General features: G+C 42.9%; 1 protein-coding gene across 3 annotated transcripts in view; it reads left to right on the forward strand.

Annotated features, from left to right (window-relative positions):
- The window catches only part of agmo (alkylglycerol monooxygenase), a 479,661-nt gene that overhangs the window by 273,237 nt on the left and 182,886 nt on the right, over positions 1–23,538 (forward strand). For all 3 annotated transcript variants that reach the window (XM_068009453.1, XM_068009461.1, XM_068009444.1), the window contains 2 exons: positions 7,619–7,722; positions 15,040–15,135. In XM_068009453.1, coding sequence (XP_067865554.1) covers positions 7,619–7,722; positions 15,040–15,135 — 200 coding nt within the window. The remainder of the gene's footprint in view (positions 1–7,618; positions 7,723–15,039; positions 15,136–23,538) is intronic.

Consider the following 23,538-nt stretch of genomic DNA (forward strand, 5'->3'; position numbering starts at 1 on the left):
TCATTATTTTGCAACTTTTTGTCTAGATTCAATGTAGAATAACAAATATTTTCTGAGCTTGAAGGTAGGAAATATTGGCCCAGATTTTATGGGGGTTGGGGTGGGGGTCACGATTGACAGCGAGCTGTGAGCATTTGCTGCCATGACCCTTCTGAAACTGACCGCAACTTCAGGATGTAGCGCATACGTAGTTTAATGTGGAAATCCTGAGGTTGTGGTCTGTCACTCAGTGTTTTGCCACAGGCTGTGTTCTGGACCTGCCACCTACCCTCTGCCCCTCCCCCAACACCCCAAGTCAGCTACCATGGAAATCAGCAAGAACTTCCCCTTTTCCTCTCTCGCATCACTGTTAGAAACACCATAAAAAGTTACACCTTGTCCAAATCAGGTGTAACTGGGCTTTTAATGGCAGTGTGAGCAATAGGTATCACTGAACAACAGAAGTGTCCCTGAAAAAATGATTCTATATTTGTGGAGTGCTGTGAAATGTTTCCATTTGATTAATTACTACATTTTAAAGTTTTTTTAAAATAACTTGCTTTAAATAAGTTTTTTTTTCAGAATATTTCAGATTCTAATTTCACCCCATGTGTCCCAAACTTTAATTTGTTCTGAGCAAAGATGTTTGCAAGTGACTTTATTTTAGTGCTTTTCCATTGCTGGTTGAATGTCCGTGACACAGTGGGATCCTGCCATCTTCCATGCGGCTCACATGGCTAAGCCATCTCAAGCGCCGCTGACTCAGTAGCGTATAAACTGGGGATGTTGGCCGCCTCGAGGACTTCTGTGTTGGAGATACGGTCCTGCCACCTGATGCCAAGTATTCTCCGGAGGCAGCGAAGATGAAATGAATTGAGACGTCGCTCTTGGCTGACATACGTTGTCCAGGCCTCGCTGCCATAGAGCAAGGGACTGAGGACACAGGCTTGATACACTCGGACTTTTGTGTTCCGTGTCAGTGCGCCATTTTCCCACACTCTCTTGGCCAGTCTGGACATAGCAGTGGAAGCCTTTCCCATGCGCTTGTTGATTTCTGCATCTAGAGACAGGTTACTGGTGATAGTTGAGCCTAGGTAGGTGAACTCTTGAACCACTTCCAGAGCGTGGTCACCAATATTGATGGATGGAGCATTTCTGACGTCCTGCCCCATGATGTTCGTTTTCTTGAGGCTGATGGTTAGGCCAAATTCATTGTAGGCAGCCGCAAACCTGTCGATGAGACTCTGCAGACACTCTTCAGTGTGAGATGTTAAAGCAGCATCGTCAGCAAAGAGGAGTTCCCTGATGAGGACTTTCCGTACTTTGGACTTCGCTCTTAGACGGGCAAGGTTGAACAACCTGCCCCCTGATCTTGTGTGGAGGAAAATTCCTTCTTCAGAAGACTTGAACGCATGAGAGAGCAGCAGGAAGAAGAAAATTCCAAAAAGTGTGGGTGAGAGAACACAGCCCTGTTTCACGCCACTCAGGATAGGAAAGGGGTCTGATGAGGTGCCGCCATGTAGAATTGTGCCTTTCATATTGTCATGGAATGAGGTGATGATACTCTCTGGTGATGGTGGCCCTCCGATCTTTTCTAGTAGTCTGAAGAGACCACGTTTGCTGACGAGGTCAAAGGCGTTGGTGAGATCAATGAAAGCAATGTAGAGGGGCATCTGTTGTTCGCGGCATTTCTCCTGAATCTGACGAAGGGAGAACAGCATGTCAACGGTCGATCTCTCTGCATGAAAGCCACACTGTGCCTCAGGGTAGACGTGCTCGGCCAGCTTCTGGAGCCTGTTTAAAGCGACTCGAGCAAAGACTTTCCCCACTATGCTGAGCAGGGAGAATCCACGGTAGTTGTTGCAGTCACCGCGGTCACCTTTGTTTTTATAGAGGGTGATGATATTGGCATCGCGCATGTCCTGAGGTACTGCTCCCTCGTCCCAGCACAGGCAAAGCAGTTCATGTCGTGCTGAGGGTATAGCAGGTTTGGCACTCTTGATTATTTCAGGGGTAATGCTGTCCATCCCAGGGGCTTTTCCGCTGGCTAGAGAATCAATGGCATCACTGAGTTCCGATTTTGTTGGCTGTATGTCCAGCTCATCCATGACTGGTAGAGGCTGGGCTGCATTGAGGGCAGTCTCAGTGACAACATTCTCCCTGGAGTACAGTTCTAGGTTGTGCTCAACCCAGCGGTCCATTTGCTTGCGTTGGTCAGTGATTATGTCCCCTGATTTAGATTTGAGGTGGGCGATCTTCTTGATGGTTGGCCCAAAAGCTCTCTTAATGCCATCATACATTCCTCTGATGTTTCCGGTGTCTGAGGCCAGCTGAATATGACTGCATAGGTGCTGCCAGTAGTCATTTGCGCAGCGCCTGGCTGCTTTTTGTGCAGTGCTTCTGGCTGCTTTAAGTGCTACGGATGTTAACTCGCTGGGGGCTTTCTTGTAGTTCAACAGTGCAATGTGCTTAGCGGCTATGACAGGTTCCAGCTCTTCATTATGAGATTGAAACCAGTCTGCATTTCTCTTCGCACGTTTGCCATAGGTGGTCAAAGCTGACTCATAGATGGCTTCTCTGATGTGGGCCCACTTGGTCTCAGCATCCCCTGTGGGAGTGTTTTGAAGGGCTGTTACAAGTGAATTTCGAAATTTTTGTAACAGCTGTGGATGATAAATTCTGCTCGTGTTGATGCGCGGGTGGCCCTTCTGCTTGGAATGATGCAACTTCTTTGGTCTGAGTCTAACCTTGCTGCACACCAGGGAGTGGTCAGTGTCGCAGTCCGCGCTGTGGAAGCTGCGTGTGATTTGAACACTGTTTAAGGCCACTCGCCTTGTGACAATGAGGTCTAGCTGGTGCCAACGACGCGATCTTGGGTGCCTCCATGAAACCTGGTGACAGGGTTTAGTGTGAAAGAACGAGTTGGTGATGCAGAGGTTATGATAGGTACACAACTCAAGCAGTCTCTGCCCATTCTCATTCATTCTTCCAACGCCATAGCGCCCAAGGCAGGAGGGCCATGAGTCATGGTCGGCCCCAACCCTGGCATTAAAGTCCTCCAGCAGGAACAGGTGTTCGGTGTTGGGGATGCTGCTAATGATGTTATGGAGTTCCTCGTAGAACTGGTCTTTAGCTTCAGGTGGGGAGCAGAGTGTTGGAGCATAGATGCTGAGTAGCTGTACTGGACCAGAGGTGGTGAGCAGTCGGATAGACAGTATGTGTTCCGAGCCATTTGAGGGAGGCTCTTTCATGCTGAGCAAGGAGTTTCTGATGGCGAAACCTAAGGGACTAAAATCTGACAAATCTCCAGGACCTGATGGCCTACACCCTAGGTTTCTAAAAGAGATAGCTGCAGATATAGTGGATGTGCTAGCTATGATTTTCCAAAATCCCTTAGATTCGGGAACAGTCCCTTCAGATTGGAAGTTGGCAAATATTACACCACTTTTCAAGAAAGGAGGGAGAGAAAAAACAGGGAACTACAGGCCAGTTAACTTAACATCAGTCATTGGGAAAATGCTAGAATTTATTATTAAGGAAGTCTTAACAATGCACTTAGAAATCACAGTATGATTAGAACAAGTCAACATGGTTTTACTAAAGGGAAGTCCTGTTTGACAAATTTATTACAGTTTTTTGAGGATGTAACTAGTAGGATAGATACCTGGAGGCATTCGATAAGGTGTCACACAAAAGGTTAATTGGCAAGATAGGGTTTATGGAATTGGGGTAATATATTAACATGGATAGATGATTGGTTAACAGACAGGAAGCAATGAGTGAGCACAAATGGGGCACTTTCAAGTTGGCAGGCAGTGGAGTGACGCAAGAATCAGTACTAGGGCCTCAGCTATTTAAATCTATATTAATGACTTAGGTGAAAAGACAGAGAGTAATGTATCTAAGTTTGCTGATGATACAAAGGTAGGTGGAAAGGTAAGCAGTGGGGAGGACATAGAGAGGCTGCAAAGAGATATAGACAGGGTAAGTGAGTGGGCAACAAGATGGCAGATAAGAGTATAATGTAGGGAAGTGTGAAATTATGCATTTGGTCGTAAGAATAGAAAAGCAGAATATTTTTTAAAAGCTGTGCAACTTCTAAGTGTCGATGTTCAAAGAGACTTGGGTTTGCTTGTACAGGAACGGAGAAAGTTAACATGCAGGTACAACAAGCAATGAGAAAGGCAAATGGCATATTGGCCTTTATTGCAAGGGGATTGGAGTGGAGGAATAAGGAAGTATTGCTACCATTGTACAGGATTTTGGTGAGACCACGTCTGGAATCCTGTGTGCAGTTTTGGTCTCCACATTTAAGAAAGGATATACTTGCACTGGGGCAGTGCAGCGAAGGTTCACTAAATTGGTCCCTGGGATGAGGAGGTTGTCGTATGATGAGAGACAAAGTAAATTGGGCCTGTATTCTCTGGTGTTTAGAAGAAAGAGAGGTGATCTCATTGAAACATATAAGATTCTAAAGGGGCTGGACAGGGTAGACACTGAGACATTATTTCCGCTGGTCGGGGAATCTATAATATGGGGGCACAGTCTCAGGATAAGGGGCTGATCATTTAGGCCTGAGATGAGAAGAAATTATTTCACTTAAAGGAATTCTCTACCCCAGATGGTTGTGGATTCTCCATCGTTGAATACATTTAAGGCTGGGATAGACAGATTTCTGATCTCTCAGGGAATCAAGGGGTATGACGAGCGGGCAGGAAAGTGGAGTTGAATCCTAAGATCAGCCATGATTGTTTTGAATGGTGGAGCAAGCTCAATGAGCCATATGATCTACTCCTGCTCTTACTTCTTGTGTTCTTGTGCTTCCATCCAGGGAAAGCTGGCATTGCCAAGGCGGGGAAGGAGGGATCTGAGCATATTTTGTGTAAGGGGGGGGGGGGTGCGGTGGTGGGGGAACAGGGTCAACTCTGAATTTTTAGTGTGAGGGGGGTGGGGAGAAGGGGTGACCTCTGCATTTTGTGCAGCTTTGGGGGTGGAGAGGAGTCAACTCAGCACTTTGTGCACTTGTGGGGAGAAGGGGTCAACTCTTCAAGTTCAGTGTATTGCAGCGGTGGGGGGGAGAGGGTCGGTGGTGGGGTGGGGGAACGGGCCAAACATTTATTTTTGGTCTAGTGGTGGGGTGGTGGGGAGGACAGGGGCAACTCTACTTTCTCTGAGCAGGGCTGGCAGCCCTTTAAAAACGGCACCAGCGCCTGCGCAAAAACAGCTGACGCCATTCACGGCGTCGCCGAGGCTGCCCCCACCACAGAAATTGGGGCAGGGGGTTGCAGCTGCCATGCATATTTAAATGAGCCGCCACACTCAAGACCGTGGTGGTGTGCGGCCAGCATTTGCAGGCTGCCATTTTTTTCACCCGCCCCGCCCAGAGTAGCGACGTGAAATTAAAATCCGGCCCGAAGTGTGGCCTAACCAAGGTTTTGTATGAGATTATCCTAACTTCTCTGCTTTTGAATTCAATTCCTCTAGAAATGAACCCCAGTTTATTTGCATTGCTATGGCTTTGCTAAACTGCATTGCTACTTGTAATGATTGTGAATCTGTACACCTAGATTGCTTTGCTCCTCTACTGCATTTAGACTTGTATTTTCCAATGACTGTGGCCTCATTATGGCCCCTACCAAACTGTACCATCTCATATTTACCTATAATGAAATTAGTTTGCCATCTATACACGTATTTTACTAATTTGTTGATGTTTTCTTGTACTTTGCCACAGTTTACCTCAGTATTAACCTAAACCCCTAATTTGTTGCCAGCCGCACATTTTGATATTGGACTTCCAATTCATGAGTCCAAATCATTTATGTAAATAGTAGTCAATCGTAGTCCCAGCACTAATTCCTGTGGAACACCACTTTCTACTTTCTGCCAGTCTGAGTATCTGACAAATTGTTGGTATTCTTGCCTGAGATTGGCACTGCAGTAAGTGCTGAGGAAGTCGGAATGAGAAGTTAAACAGAGATTCTGTCTGTTGGTCCAGGTGAACATTAAAATGCTTATTATATTATCTGATGAGAGGCTGGGTGTTCTCCCAGTGTCCTGGTTACCATTCCTTCCTCAACCAACACAAACACATTAATTGTGCATTTGTCTTATTGCTATTTATAGGAAGTTGCATACGTAAAATGATGGCTATGTTAGGCTACAGTCATTGCACTTTAGAAAGCAGTTCATTGTGTGTACTGCTTTGAGATTTTTTTAATGAAAAAGACACTTTAGAAATGCATGTTATTTAACATCCTTCTTAGCATAAAATTCATCAAATGTTTAAAAAAAGAAATATATTTCATTTAGGTATGGTTTTAAAAAGTTAAGTATGGATGGGATACATTTTTTCTCATCCTATTGTTAATAAAACAATCTAAATCTCTCTCGATTTCATTTGATTTCACAATAATACAGAATCCATCATGTAAAAAAGCAGGTAACAGAAGGTGGTGGTGAGCCGCCTTCTTGAACCGCTGCAGTCCATGTGGTGTAGGTACTGTTCGGGAGGTAGTTCCAGGATTTTGACCCAGCAACAGTGAAGGAACAGCGATACAGTTCCAATTCAGGATGGTGTGTGATTTGGAGGGGATCTTGCAGGTGGTGGTGTTCCCATGTGCTTGCTGCCCTTGTTCTTTTAGGCAGTAGTGGTCGCGTGTTGGAAGGTGCTGTCAAAGAAACCTTGGTGAGTTTCTGGAGTGCATCCTATAGATGGTACACACTGCTGCCACTGTGCGCTGGTGGTGGAGGAAGTGAATGTTTAAGGTATTGCATGGGGATCAAGCAGGCTGCTTTGTCCTGGATGATGTTGAACTTCTTGAGTGTTGTCCGTGCCGCACTCATCCAGGCAAGTGGAGAGTATTCCATAACACTCCTGACTTGTGCCTTGTAGATGGTGGTCAGACATTGGGGAGTCAGGAAGTGAGCTACTTGCTGCAGAATCCCCAACCTCTGACCTGCTCTTGTAGCCACAGTATTTATGTGGCTAGTCCAGTTCAGTTTCTGTTCAATGGTAATGCCCAGGTTGTTGGTGGTGGGGGATTCAGCAATTGTAATGCCATTGAATATCAAGGGGAGATGGTTAGATTCTGTTTTTTTGGAGATGGTTATTGCCTAGCACTTGTGTGGCATGAATGTTACTTGCCATTTAGCAGCCCAAGCCTGAATGCTGTTCAGGTCTTGCTGCGTGTGGGCATAGACTTCATTATCTGAGGAGTTGTGAATTGTACTGAACACTGTACAGAGTAGTTGATGATCCCTTTAAATAGCGCTGGTGGTGAGGAGGGGGTCCTTCTGTTGCTGAATGCACGTTCAGGTGTGTGAGGTTAGGAGATGGCATTAGCTGGACCATTGGGCTCCAAAATAGCAGCGCTAGCACCAAATCATTGAAGCATGATCTGTCTACTCTGCATACTTCCTGCGGATCTTCCCTATCCATGCACTAACACCCTCACCAAAATGGCATCTGGCATGGCTAGCACCAGAATTGAGCACAAGCAACGCAGACACCATTTTGAAAGCAAAATGACACTTGTAGCACTGAAAAGCCGGGCACAAAGGAGCCCAGTTACACAGCCAATGTGTTTCTCTGCACAATGCAATTTTGTGAAATTTGTTTTTTTCCTTTGTGTTGTAGAAGTGAATATCTTGTGGGCAGCGCACCAAGTTCATCACAGCTCTGAGGATTACAATCTATCTACAGCCCTTCGGCAGTCTGTATTACAGAAATACTTTTCCTGGGTAAGTCATTTGTGAAATATCGTACTAGATGTATTGGAAGAAAAGCCCACTGACATCATGAACTGCTGAAACAAGTGGTTTATTCAATGAATTGTAAAGTGTAAAGGATTTGTTACTCCTATAATACAGCCACTCCAGATTTTCCAGGATGCTGTCTGCCAAGGGCGTTTGTCTTGTGAACCCTCTTGAAGTACAATCTCTTGTATGCTTACAGTACTAGATGTATCTTATAAACATAACTGATTACATTCAGTGGATGTGTTTATATAATTGTACTTTGCATTGGTGTAAAGTTCACAGCATATTATGTATTTCATGCAGCACTGTAGATGTAAATATTTGGGTAAGCTATAAATGCAGCTTCAATTTCACTTGGTTGCTGAAGCTCCCATTTTCTGTTATAACTTTCTGTTTTATACTGCTATATTGTATAAAGACGTCTTTTTGGAGGGGGAAGAGGTTACCTGCTTGATGAGCATCAAACCATACTTCTTTCCAAATCATATAGAAAATATAATAACAAGTCCACCTATAAAATCTCCTTTATTAGAAACAATGAAATGCACTTGTTTTAAAATTATTTCTGTTGTCATTTCTTCTTTCATTAGTTTGCCCTTACCCCACGCACCATTAAATGACCTCTTGAGTAGCTTGCAACTTGTTGTAAGGCATCTGTTGATGTCACGTTTAAATTAACTGTAAGACTGAACACTTATCCCTGTCCCTTCTTTGGGGAAGCATCCTGACTATACGCAACACAATTTTGTGATGTTGGGACTGAAATCAGACTGTGCCCAGAATCGCAGAAGGGAGTTCAAATCTGATCAGACTGGCTTGTGCTTTATGCGTCCCAAGCAACAGAGAGCACTCTGTTTATTTTTTTAAACATTTCCGGACCAATTTTACAAAATTGCATCCCTCATGGGAAGCCTTGCCTGGAAGGAGCTCGTATTGGGAATTTCCTTGTGTAGACCGCATGATGACTGTTGACAATGTGTCCCTGTGGTAATTACTATTTTCATAACAATTAACTTTTTTGATTTCCTACATCGTTTATTTAAGTTTATATCCCAGTTTTATATTCCGATAGCAAAAGGAAAATAGCTTTTTCTCTCGATGGAGTCAAAAAATGGTCTTTTCATCTTGCAGTTGTTTCAAATTCAGTTCAGGCAGATGGGATGAAAGTTTTGTGTCCGTTGTCTGCAAAGATCTTGTATGTAATGAGTTCCCACAATTTGGTACAAACTGATGCTGATAGGCATTAGTTTTGCAATTCATTTAAGAAGTAGACGTGTGTATAAAGCAGCAATTTAACACTTGATGCTTAGGGGTCAACTTCTTTTGCTAAAGTATGTATATAGAAAATCTACATAGGTTGAAGTTAGCAATCGTTATTAGAGTGGCATAGGATGTATTATGTGCTAAATGAAAAAATTCTCACGGGTGATTAGTGAATGCTCTTCTGAGGTTTTAGTTGAGGAATATTTTTGTGGCAAGCTAAAATTTGAATCTGGCTGTGTTTAATGTGATATAAGATGACTTGATACTGATATTGGATGGTAAATACAGAAAATAGTCAGTCATAAGCACAAAAACATTAAAGACACGACATTTAAAAAAATCTACAGCAATTCAGTTATCTCAAATTCTTCACAGATGGTTGTGTGCTCTTTATATGCCCATATTGATCACTTTTGGAGGTGTTCATTTATTTAATCTTGGGGGATTTTAATCTACTTATAGACTGGAAAAATCAGATGGGCAAAGATAGCCTAGATGATGAGTTCACAGAATGTTTTTGGGATAGTTTCTTAGAACAGCATGTTCTGGAGCCGACCAGAGAGCAGGCTATACTAGACCTGGTATTGTGCAATGAGATAGGATTAATTAATGACCTCATAGTAAATGCACCCCCTAGGCAGCTGTGATCACAGTATGATTAAATTTTACATTCAATTTGAGGTCTAAGATGAGTATTTTAAACTGAAATAAGGGTAATTATGAGGGTATGAAAGCAGAGCTAGCAAAAGTGAACTGTCAAAGTAGGTTAAAAGCTAGGAATATAGAGATGCAGTGGCAGACATTTAAGGGGATATTTCAGAAAACACAGAATAAATACATCCCAACGAGAAATAAAAATTCCAAGGGGAGGTCCCACCATCCATGGTTAACTAAAAAAGTTAATGATAGCATCAAAATGAAAGAAAAAGCATATAATTGCACAAAGATGGGAGGCAGGTCAGAAGACTGGACAGAATATAAAAAACAATAAAGAATGACTAAAAGATTAATAAGGAAGGAAAAATTAGAATATGAGAGAAAGCTAGCTAGAAATATAAAAACAGGTAGTAAGAGTTTCTATAGATATTTTAAAAAGAAAAGCATTAACAAAATAAGCATTGGTCCGATAGAAAGTTAGTCTGGGGACTTAATAAGGGACAATTACGAGATGGTAGATGAATTAAACAAGTATTTTGCATAGGTCTTCACTATGGAGGATACAAGTAACATCCCAGAAATAGCTGTAAATCAGAAAATGGAAGGGAGGGAGGAACTCAAGAAAATTACAGTCACCAGGGAAGTGGTACTGAACAAATTGTTGGAGCTGTGGGCTGACAAGTCCCCGGGTCCTGGTGGACTTCATCCTAGGGTCTTAAACGAAGTGGCCAGTGAGACAGTTGATGCGTTGGTTTTGATTTTCCGAAATTCCCTAGATTCGGGGAAGGTTCCACTGAATTGGAAAATAGCAAATGTAACTACTTGATTCGAAAAGGGAGGGAGGCAGAAAGCAGGAAACTACAGGCCAGTTAGCTTAACATCTGTTATAAGGAAGATGTCAGAAGCTATTATTAAAGTCATTATAGCAGGGCACTTAACAAAAGTCAAGGTAATCAGGCAGAGTCAACATGGTTTTGTGAAAGGGAAATCATGTTTAACCAATTTATTGGAGTTCTTTGAAGAAGTAACATGTGCTGTGGATAAAGGGGAACTGGTGGATGTAATGTAGTTAGATTTCCAGAAGGCATTTGATAAGGTGCAACATCAAAGGTTATTGCGGAAAATAAAAGCTTATGGTATAGGGGGTAGCATATAGGCCTGGATAGAAGATTGGTAGCTAACAGGAAACAGAGAGTAGGCATAAATGGGTAATTTTCTGGTTGGCAAGATGTAGCGAGTGGTGTGCCACAGGGATCAATGCTGGGGCCTCAACTTTTTACAGTTTATAGAAATGACCTGGATGAAGGGACCGAAGGTTTGGTTGCTAAATTTGCTGATGACACAAAGATAGGTAGGAAAGTAAGTTGTGCAGAGGACATAAGGAGGCTAGAAAGGGATATGAATAGATGAAGTGAGTGGGCAAAGATCTGGCAAATGGAGTATAATGTGGGAAAATGTGAAATTGTCCATTTTGGCAGGAAGAATAAAAAAGAAGCATATTACCAAAATGGTGAGAGATTGCCAAGCTGTGAGATGCAGAGGGATCTGGGTGTCCTAGTGCATGAATCACAAAAGGTTAGTATGCAGGTACAGCATTTAATTAGAAAAGCTAATAGAATGTTATCGTTTATTGCGAGGGGAATTGAATACAAAAGTAGGGAGGTTATGCTTCAGTTATGCAGGGCATCGGTGAGACCACATCTAGAGTACAGTGTGCAGTATTGGTCTCCTTATTTAAGGAAGGATGTGAATGTGTTAGAGGCAGTACAGAAAAGGTTTACTGAACTATTACCGGGAATGGGTAGGTTGTCTTATGAGGAAAGGTTGGACAGGCTAGGCTTGTATCCGCTGGAATTTAGAAGAATAAGAGGCGACTTGATTGAAACATATAAGATCCTGAGGAGTCTTGACAGGGTGGATGTGGAAAAGATGTTTCCCCTTGTGGGAGAATCTAGAACTAGGGGTCACTATTTAAAAATAAGGGGTCGCCCATTTATGACAGGAATGAGGAGAATTTTTTTCTCTCAGAGGGTCGTGCGTCTTTGGAACTTTCCTCCTCCAAAAGGCGATGGAAGCAGAGTCTTTCAATATTTTTAAGACAGAGATAGATAGATTCTTGATAAGCAAGGGGGTGAAAGGTTATTGGGGTTAGGCGGGAATGTGAAGTCGAGGTAACAATCAGATCAGCCATGATCTTAGTGAATGGCAGAGCAGGCTCGAGCGGCTGAGTGGTCTACTCCTGCTCCTAATTCATATGTTTGTATTTAAATTTTTTTAAATGATGATTTAACAATTGGTTTGGTAATTGTATGCCCATATTCCAGTTGTCAACTACTAGAGGATAGATTTAAATTCCACTCTTTTGATTCTGTGTCACTTTATGCACTGTGATAAAATCAAAAAAAAAGTTGGCATCAATAATATGGCTATATTATAATTTAAATGTGTTGTATCTTGGTAGTCCAATAAGATGGGAGGTATTAGGCATCTAATCCTTGGGAGAGGGGATGAGCCATTGTTGTTGGTTAATCTTTAATGGATTGGGGTTGTCTAATGGTAATTGCAGGGATGGACATATGAAGGCTGAAGTTCCAGTTGGCGTGTTCCACTAGCAGATGTACCCAAATGTGGAGGCCTGAACCCTGTCCCAAATTCAAGGGATGGGATTACTTGCACGTTTGGGGCAGAAACTTTAGTATTATTAAGAATGTAGGAGTAGTGCCATGCTGCTCCAACATACAGATAAGAGGCCTGAGAAGGGCAGGTAAAGCTCAGTTTTTGTTTTCATCTTCTGCTCCTCAATGAGCTATCAAAGGGACTGATTTCCTGTGACAAAATCAGTTGTGAGCCTTCTCTGGGACCTTAGCAGGATCAATGACGGTTGTTGAGGTCTTTAAAGGATATACATGATGGAGTTTCAATAGAAGCCCAGGAATTCCTGCAGTCATTTCCCCTTGGCATGGAGGATCTGCCTTCTTTTCTACCTGGCCCCACAAACAGACTTTCACAGCCTTTTCTCTGGAATCTGCTGCACTTTCCAGACCACATGATAGCTACACCAGAGAAATGCCCATGGCTTCAGTGGAACTTTGCCTCCGTGATTCCTAGCAACCTAATGGGGAAGGATACTGCCTGTGATTTTCTGATGTTCTTTATCTCCTCCCGACTGCATGCAAGTCTGGAGCAGTAGCATGGGGTGTCCCAGAAATTTACTCCCCTGTTTCAGTGTAGTCTGAATCTGGCATCAGGGCTCACTGTCACAGTGAGATCCATCTCTTTCTCTCTCGACCCAATATTCCCACTAAACTGCTGACCACCCAACTTCCCCTCCCTTCTAATGTCCCCACGTTAGCCAATATTTTAACGATTCTGTCTCATTTAAATCTGCCATCATCACCACTCTCCACAAAAAATCAACCCTTGACCGCATCGTCCTTGCAATCTACCGTCCGATTTCCAACCTCCCTTTCCTCTCCAATGTCCTTGAACGTGTTGGTGCTTCCCAAATCTGTGCCCATCTTTCCAGAACTCCATGTTTGAATTACTGCAAACAGGTTTCCTCCCCTGCCAGAGTCACACATGACATCTTATGTGACTGTGAGAAAGGTAACCTTTCCCTTGTCATTCTTCTCGACTTGTCTGCAGCCTTTGACATGGTTAACCACACTATCCTCCTCCAACGTCTCTCCACTGTCATCCAGCTGAATGGGACAGCTCTCACCTGGTTGCATTCTTATCTATTTAATCACAGCCAGAGAATCACGTTCAATGGCTTCTCTTCCTGCTCCTGCACCATTACCTCTCTTGCCCCCAAGGATCTATCCTTGGCCCTCTCCTATTTCTCATCTACATGCTGCCTCTTGGCGACATCATCAGAAAGCACGGCATTAGTTTTCACATGTATGCTGATGACACCCAGCTCTGCCTTACCACCATTTCTCTCGACTCCTCCACTGTTGCCAAATCATCAGACTGCTTATGTGACATCCAGTACTGGATAGGCAGAAATGTTTTCCAATTAAATATTGGGAAGACTGAAGCCATTGTTTGTGGTCCTCACTCCAAACTCTGTTCCCTAGCTACTGACTCCATCCCTCTCCCTGGCAACAGTCTGCAGTTAAACCAGTCTGTTCACAAGCTTGGTGTCACATTTGATCCTGAGATCAGCTTCCAAACATATATTTGCTCCTTCAGTATGATTGCCTGTTTCTACCCCTGTAACATTGCACAACTTCACCCCTGTCTCAGCTCATCGACTGCTGAAACCCTCATTCATGCCTTCGATACCTCTTGACTTGACTATTCCAATGCACTCCTGGCTGGTCTCTCACAGCTGCTGTCCGTGTCTTAACTTGCACCAAGTCCCATTCCCCTATCCCGTGCTCACTGACCTACATTGGCTCCTGGTCAAGCAATGTCTTGATTTTAAAATTCTCATCCTTGTTTTTAAATCTCTCCATGGCTTCACCCTCTCTATCTCTGTAATCTCCTCCAACCCCACAACCCTCTGAGGTACCTACAAGCATCTAATTCTGGCATCTTGAGCATCCCTGATTTTAATCACTCCGCCGTTGGTGGCCACACCTTCAGTTGCCTTGGCCATAAGTTCTGGAATACCCTCCCGACTCCTCTCTTCCTCTCAACCTCACTTTACTCTTTAAGACACTCCTTAAAATCTACCTCTTTGACCAAGCTTTCGGTCATCTGACCTAATATTCTTATGTGGCTCAGTGTCATATTTTTGTTTTAGAATGTTCCTGTGAAGTGCCTTGGGACATTTTATTACATTAAAGGTACTGTATAAATATAAGTTGTTGTTGGCCAAATCCAGACACCCCTCACCCACTCACTGAACAGAAACAGAGCAAGGGGAAAAAAGGCCAAATTTCACCCTCCACGATGAAAAGAAAATCCAGGGACTAGGACTAAAGGATAGGTCATCACAACCCCCATCCATTCCTGAACAATCTCTAAGAGTAAACCAGCATGCCCGCTCCCCAATCAAATTTTCGCAACCAGTCCAGCAAAGATGTAAAGGTAAAGAGGCAATTCCTAATTTATCCCCATAGTGCCTGCCAACTGGTTCCTCCCACTCATTTCCCTTTCCATCCCTATCACTAATTCCCTGCTTCCTGATTTCTGACAGCCTTGGCTTCTGACTCCAGTTCTGCCCTGCCTTGTCCCACTCTATCTTTTACCCAGAGGCATCCTTATCCACCACAGCCTCAATCTTAATTATTGAGCAATGGTGCAGGTGATTTTCCAGTTTAAAAAAAAATTAGCGCAGATTAAATCATGTAACTGCTTGTAGTATTGTGTGTATCATTAACTTTAAAAAAAAACTCTGTTTGACTTTATACAATGTTTATTTTCTTCCAGGTCTTTAATCTCCCAATGGCTCTCTTCATTCCTCCCTCAGTTTTTGCGGTACATCTCCAGTTTAACCTGCTGTATCAGTTCTGGATTCACACAGAGGTAACTCTCTGTTTTCACTAATTATAAATGTCTTTTAAATATTAATGCCTTTTATTAAACCGGTATCTCTTTATAATTGCCCTGTGCTGTGTCATGGTACAGGTTCTGTAGTAGGGACTTCTTAAAGTTTTCTTAAAATTTTGAGTTTTCAAAAGACACATATATTTTCCAATGTATCTGTGTGTTTATTAATGTAAGTTATACATTGTTTAATAAATCAAGAAATGCTTTTTAAGAAGCCCAATATTTTTCTATTACTGCTTTATCAAATATTAATAAAGCAATTTTTTTTCCTAAACACGCCACTGTGATCCTTGTAAGCTTAAGGAGCTAATGAGTATTCAAGACAAAGTGCACTGTTGACAAAATAAAAAGTCTTGTATTGGAAATTGTGGGGGCGATTAACTAGGAGTGAGATCACAGACCATTCCAGCTGAGCTGTGGATAATCCAGATGATGCTGGTAGGATGGGGAAGGGGAGCAACTGGGATTTAGGCTGTTTTCAATTTTGGCAGAAGTTGGAAAACCCTAACTGCAGACATTCATCTTAAAATGAGACTGATATTTACTGGTAACACTTTAAGAGGAGGCTTGGGGGTCCATATACATAGATTATTATTATTGGTCAAGTACAAAAAATAATCAAAAGAATAATGGAATGTTAGCTTTTACAACTAGAGGCCTCAGATATAAAGAGGAGGAAGTTTTGCTACAACTATACAAAGCCCTGGCTAGACCACATCTGGAGTACAGTGTACAATTCTGGGCACTGCACCTTAGGAAGGATATATTAGGAATGTAGATCATAGAATCACGGAATTGTTACAGTGCAGATGGAGGCCATTCGGCCCATCGTGTCTGCACCAGATCTCCGAATGAGCTGATTTACCAGAATGCTACCAGCTCTGCCTTCCGTGTTGTTTTAGTCGCTGTGAGGCAACTATGGAGTGACCTCTCCATGGCGCATGCCTGGGCAAATTTATGGAGGTTGAGAGTTGCCCAGTCGTCAAAACCCCCCTCTCGGCCTTTCTGGTGGGGTCCAAAGGAGTGCAGGACACGACGTTTGGCACCAGTATGGCTGCAGGAACTGCCGGAAACATGCCAAAGGTGACACATGACCGCCTACGGGGTTCCGCTCCGGATTTACTGTTAGGGTTTACTCCCTTAGCCTTGGTCTCTCCCGAGACGCCCACAAGGCAGTGGGGTTGTTGGGGCCCCTACACAGGTGTAGGATGGTGCCGGTGGGAGGAGGGGATGCAAGGGGGAGGGGTAGAGGGAGGGGGTGGGGGGGGGGTGCAGGGGAAGGGGGTGCGGGGTGAAGATGGTGCGAGGGGGGGGCGGGCTGGGACGGGGTTGTGAGGGGGTGAGCTGAGAGGGTGGAGCAGGGAAGGGGACGGGGGTGGGGGGGGGGTGGAAGGGGGGTAAAGGGGGGGGAGGGGGGGTGGAATCTGGTGCAGGTAATAAGCCATTTCCTCAGTGCCCACCATCGACGTCCGGAAAGCTCATCCACGTCCTTCGGGAGGTGAAGCATCATTTGGCAGACTTAGAGGTGATTACATTTGCTAAGGGTTTTTTTTTCTGCAGTGGTTTAAATAAAGGCATGCAGCATTGCCGACAGTGCGCTGCAGATGCTCTCCGAGCCATCTCCCGCGGGCGCTTTGAAGTTGCGGCCGGGGGGGCCGTTCGTGGATGTTTTGGGTGTTCGGGGCACCTTTTCACAGGACTTCTCTCGGGTCCCGCAGCTCCTTCTTCACCTCAATGGACTTACCGCATGCCGTGGCTGCAGACACTCTGGACTGTGAAGACAGCAGGATCGGAGATTAAAGTATCGGCAGCTGTGCTCGTCAGTTTCATCCGGATCAATTTCATTGAGAAAACAAAGCTCTATGTGTTAGATTATGAGGAGAGATTACATAAATGAGGCTTGTATTCCCTGGAATATAGGAGGTCAAGGGGTGAACTGATCAAAGTCTTTAGAATTTTGAGAGGAATCGATCGGGTAGATTGGAACAAAACTACTTACACTGGTTAAGGATAAGGGGACATAACCTTAAAATCAGAACCAGGCCATTCAGGGGAGAAGTTAGGAAACATTTCTTCATGCAAGGGTGGTAGAAATGTGCTGTGCTCTCCCATGTAAAGCAGCAGATGATAAATCATTTAATAATTTTAATTTGAGTGAGTTTGATAGATTTTTGGTAGACAAATATAGAAGGATATGGAACCAAGGCAACTGGAAGGAGTTAAGATAAAATCAGCCATGATCTTATTGAATGGCAGAACAAGCTTCAGGGACAGAATGGTCTACACCTATTCCTCTGTTCCTAGAACCAACTCTTACCTCTCCTGTCCCAAATGGATTATCTCCCTCACTGAAATGCACTTTCATGGTCAACAATTCTCCACTGGTATCTTGCCCCAAATGTTGAATATTTATGTTTGACTGAGTGTTGACAGACTGCCCAACCATGGAGGACCTCAAAGCTGATGTGGTGCGTCCCAGCATCTGAGAGGCTTTACCTGACTCATCAGACAGGGCATCTGTCTTCACACAAAAGTGGATGATGAACATATTTTCATTCAGAAACTAGTAGGGCAATTCATTATTTTTGTCACAGTGCCATTTACCTAAATGACACGTTAATGATTTGTTTTCTTTAGCAACTTTCTCACCTCTCTTTCTCTGCATTAGCTGTTAACTCCTTGCTGTGGTTTGCTGCAAATGCCAGTCACCCTCCTGAACTTTGGTCAAGCCGCTGTTATTTACCTGTGAACTTTGGTATTGAATGCCAGCAGGTTATTTTTAACTTCTTGGTCTGTGTGACTCAGCAACAGTCTTGTATTTCAAAATGGTGTGTATCATTGTGGCTTGTGCTTGCCAACAAAGTAAAACAGGTTTGTTAATTTATGAAAGTGTAAATTTTAAGATAATGCCTATACAAGGTGCGCTATTATTTTAACATTTGGTGAAATAAAACTGTATTGGACTGTGATGCAAGTCATAGTGTACAATCTGACTACAGTTTGAATTATGGGTGCCTGTTTCCTGAGAGCTTTGGAATAAAATCTGCTCCTAGATTTGTAAAGTGGTACGTTACACAAGATCACACTTATAGGAATATGTTTTCTGGCCACATCACACTTCAGTAAGAAAAATATGTTAGTCCACACTCTTCCTCCTACCTGCATAGCACTGTATTGAAATTAGGGGGGTAGCTTTAAGCCGACTCACCTGAATGGATCCAGTCTGCTACCTGTTTTACACCCTGTTCGATTTTGCTCTCAATTGACCTCAAGGAGACTAAAAGCAGGAGGGATGTAAAACAGGTGGGTGCCCTGAATCCGCCCATTTCTCGCCCACCAAGTTGGATTAAAATTATCTCCGAAGATCCACTGCATTATTTCCTACTCTTACCCATTCTTTCCTGGACCTGAAAACCATAGTATTTCTTACTCCTCAGTTTTCCATTCTTGTGACAATCTTTAGGCTTTTAGAACCCAAGCTTTGTGTCTTACAGCCATTACATAGATACATGGTGAAATATTCAGTTATTGAAATGATGAACTTTCTGAGGAACAACAATGAGAGGCAGAATAATTTAAATTGTGCTATTTTGAGTGGGGTGCAAGAGCAGAGGGGGTCTGCATATTCACAAATTTCTGACGGGGGCAAAGCACATTGATAAGACACAATAAGGAATTATATGGAATCCTTGTTTTTGTAAATAAGGGCATTGAATACAAAAACAAGGAAGTCAAGCTAAACCTTTACAAATCACTGGTTAGGTATTAATTGGAGTGTGGTCAACAATTCTGGGCACCATACTTTAGGAAGGATGTCAAGGCCTTGGAAAGGGTACGGAGGAGGTTTACTAGGATGACAACCAGGGATGAAGGACTTCAGTTAGATGGAGAGATTGGAGAAGCTGGGATTGTTCTGCTTAGAGCAGAGAAGGTTAAGAGGAGACGTAATAGAAGTATTCAAAATTATGAGGCGTTTTAATAGAGCAAGTAGAGAGAAACTGTATCCTCTGGCAAGTTGATAGCCAGAGATCATATATTTAAAATAATTGTCAAAAGAACTAGAAGGTAAATGAGGAGAAACTTTACAAACAGAGATTTGTTAAGATCTGCAATGCACTACCTGAAAGGATGGTGAAAGGAACTTTCAAAAGGCAAATGGATACATATTTGAAGAGGACTAATTTTCAAGGTTTTGGAGGAAAAGCTGCGGTGTGGAACTAAATTAGACCGCAATTTCAAAGAGTCAGCACAGGCACTGCAGGCCAGATGGCTTCTTTCTGTGCTCTAAGACTGTGATTTTAATCTAGTTTGTTCTTTTCAAACTTGGTGGTATCTTGAGCTCTGGACCTTGGTCCCTGTTTGTTTTCGTTACATGGTATAGAGAATCAAAGGGGAATTGAACTATGTTGAACCGTTCGTACCATGCTTTTTGGTGCTGATGTTATGCATGTTGAGCACGATATCAGCCTATGTTTCTTGTATTCTGTGGTTCAATATGAATTATACATTTTCAAGAGGCCAGAATTAGAGGAGTCCAGATACCTCGGAGGGTTGTAAGTCTGGAGCAGATTACAGAGAGAGGGTTGGGTGAGACTGTGGAGGGATGTGAAAACAAAGATGAGAATTTTAAAATCAAGGCATTGCTTAACTGGGAGCTAATGTAGGCCAGTGAGCACAGGGGTGATGAGTGATCAGGACTTGCTGAAAGTTAGGACATGGGGAGAAGGTAGGAGGCATGCCTGGAGAGCATTCGCATATTCAAGTCTACAGATACCAAAGACAGGGATAAGGGTTTCAGCAGTGGATGAGCTGAGGCAGGGGCAAAGTCGAGTGATGTTACGGAGGTAGAAATAGGCGGTCTTCGTAATGGCGCAGGTATGTGGTCAGGTATGACACCAAGATTGTTAACAGTCAGGTTTAGCCTCGGGCATTTGCCAGGGACAGGCATGGAGTTGGTGGCTAGGGAACGGAGTTGGACATGGGGACCAAAGACAATGGCTTTGGTCTTCTCAATATTTAATTTCTGCTCCTCCAATACTGGATGTCAGACAAGCAGTCTGATAATTTAGAAACGGTGGAGGGGTCAACAGAGGTGGTGGTGAGGAGTGTCGTCAATGTTGTTATCCACGTGGTGCAATGTGAGTTGTTCCCACTGTTCAATTCCCCACGTGACCAAAGCACGTGTTTTGTTATTAGGGTTTAACCTCTTGGTGTTTTATTTGTCAAATAAACAGAGAGTGACAGGTTTTCTTGTAGGTTTTAAAAAACAGAAAATCAATTGTTAATTGATCAATAAGCCTTATCCCAAAATTGTCACAACCACATCAGCTCACGCATTCGCTCACACTCACGCATTTGCTTGCACACACACATACAAGAAGAGACAGATAGAGAGGGGAAAACCTCACGATAAACCTGCTAAATTCTCTTGGAAATCAAGTTCTCAATAGGTGCAGGCCTTAAATGATTGTAGATTTCTCCCTTGATTGAAGGTTCAGTTGAAGAAAGTGAAACACTTCTAGTTCACTGCTGTTCAATGTAGATGTAGGATTCGACAGCAGAGTACTTGCCTTCTGGTTTGCTGGAACACAAGCTGCTAGATGTTGCCTCTCTCTCTCTCTCTGGCTTTAGGCTGTCTTTTTTTAAGCTACAGCTGTGTTACTTCTTACCTCCTAGTAGGAGACGCTCTCATCTCTTCCCTGTGGTGATCGCACAATGCGATCAGGGTGGCACAGTGGCGCAGTGGTTAGCACCGCAGCCTCACAGCTCCAGTGACCCGGGTTCAATTCTGGGTACTGCCTGTGTGGAGTTTGCAAGTTCTCCCTGTGTCTGCGTGGGTTTCCTCCGGGTGCTCCGGTTTCCTCCCACATGCCAAAGACTTACTGGTTGATAGGTTAATTGGCCATTATAAATTGCCCCTAATGTAGGTAGGTGGTAGGGAAATATAGGGACAGGTGGGGATGTGGTAGGAATATGGAATTAGTGTAGGATTAGTATAATATGGGTGGTTGATGGTTGGCACAGACTCGGTGGGCCGTAGGCCTGTTTCAGTGCTGTATCTCTAAAACTAAAAACTAAAGCTAAATGGCCCAGGATGTGGCCACTTCACACCTTCTTTGTTTCAGAAGAAGACATGTTTTAGGATGGGGTACAACTGACACTTCTTAGGTTTGTCCTTTGTCCTTTGTCTTTGTCAGACAGTTTGAATACAGAAAGGCCAGCCCCTTTTCCTTCGGTGGCCATTTTGGACCAAAAAAGGTTCATTTTTTAAAAGACAAAGTCAGTTTTTCATAACACTTCAGAGTTAGTCCATAGTTTGTATCATCGCACTTCCGGTGTGCGTGACAATGTACACATGGAAACTGCCTCTGTGTTTTCATATGATGTTGCTGAGGGGCAGTATGTAGATGAGAAAAGGAGGGAGGCCAAGGATAGATCCTTGGGGGACACAAGAGTAACGATGCAGGGCCAGAAAGAGAAATCATTGCAGATGATTCTCTGGCTGTAATTAGATAGATAAGAATGGAATCAGTGAAAACATTCCCATCTAGCTGGACAACGGTGGAAAGGTGGTGGAGGAGGATGATGTGGCCAACCATGTCAAAGGCTGTAGACAGGTCAAGAAGAATGAGGAGGGATAGTTTATTTTTGTCACAGTCACATAGGATGTCGTTTGTGACTTTTATAAGAGCTGTTATTTATACAAATTGTGCCAATGTGACTGTGAATCTCTTCTGTTAGATACCTAATGGAAATTGGAGCACTTACAAAGCAAATAACATCTCTTATTTTACTAGACCTTCTCAATAATACTGTTTCTGAGACATGGTGGTACAGTAGATTAGCACATTGGCCTGTATTTCACCTTCGGCACTTGCGATCAAATTAGATTGATGTAGTAAGAATCCCTGCCTTGGTGGTTAGGAGAAGTGAAATCAGTTGACGCAATCTCTACCCAAATCTAGAGCTCCAGATTGTCCACTTATTTTCCAATAGATCGTGTTTTTACTAAGCGGCAACAAGTGTGATATATAAGAAAAATGGGAAAAGTTATGTTAACACAGTAGGTGAATACTCTTCTGAGTTTGATACTATGTCACATTACTGGTGCTTACTAAAGAAGTCTTCGCTCTACTTCCGACCTTACTGTGCATGACTTGAGAGCTGTGGACATAAGCACTGAGGAGGAAAGGTGGTACATGGTAATTTCTCAGCCATCAACATTTGAAAGATTTCTCTGTTGGCAAGCAGGAAATGTGTTTTGATTCACTAGTCACTAGATATGACAGCAGTGATAGTGAAGAAACTATTGTATTTTACAGTGTACTTCAAGTGCATAAGCAATTTTCACTTGATTTATTTTCCATTTGACTTTTGGAAATCCTTAGTTAAATGTTAGCTTTGTTTGGGAAGCCTTGTAAAGCTCTGCTATTAGCCTGGTATCAAGCAATGGTTTATACCCCAATGAGATATTTACAATCCTGGGTGGATAGTTGGGCGAGACACCTTCAGATTGCCTCTGTTTTTGTTCCAGTCCACAAATATTGTTGTTTCTGTCTCTTTACTTGGGAAATTTGGCTATTTTATATTTATTTAAATATTAAAAAATGCCTCATCAGATTAAAAATACAGCTGGCTTCATATAAGTTGGACTTTGGAATGAATTTCAAAGTGTGAAACTGTGTAGGCTTTCAAGTCTCCTATGGATTATCCTTCCCTTACAGCCTCCCCCATAGAGAGCATACACAGAAAGTGTGGCCACAAAATCCATCTGTGTAAATACAAAATGCAGTGTCAAACATTGAGACTACATTTCGGTCTAATTTAGGGTGCTAATTAAATTTAAGGATGTGTCCACAAAGTGGCATGAGACTAAGAACAGTCCAACAATTAATTTTCTGTTGCTTTTCATGGCATATATCAAGGATTTTTGTTCTTCAAAATCTAGCTTCTACTTTAATAGTTTCCGAGCTACCTTGGTGAGAAAAAAAATCAGTTTTCAGCAGTTTTCAAATTACTTTTTTCCATGATCACAAGATGTTTTTTGGCACTGTAGCAGCACTTCCCTGTTCTTAACTATAAGGCTGGATTTGATAAAAATGAATTTTGTTTCTGGAAAGGTCTGAAAAAATTTTATTAATATTTCTACCAGTGATTTTTATTGTCATTCTTAGGTGTTTCTTACATGTACAAACGAGAGTCGTGAGGTTATATCTGGACACAGCCATTTATTTCTTGGATCTGCAAAAGTTCCAATGGGTTCTAATACATGCAAACTCATTGAGAAGATTAATTGTACAAGCTCCCATTACTCACACTTGCTGATGCTATATAAACTTAAATTCTAGGGAATATCATGAGAACCGTAAAGCTGTGTTT

Source organism: Heterodontus francisci, chromosome 2 (assembly GCF_036365525.1).
Source record: "Heterodontus francisci isolate sHetFra1 chromosome 2, sHetFra1.hap1, whole genome shotgun sequence".
In the NCBI taxonomy this organism is placed as follows: domain Eukaryota; kingdom Metazoa; phylum Chordata; class Chondrichthyes; order Heterodontiformes; family Heterodontidae; genus Heterodontus; species Heterodontus francisci.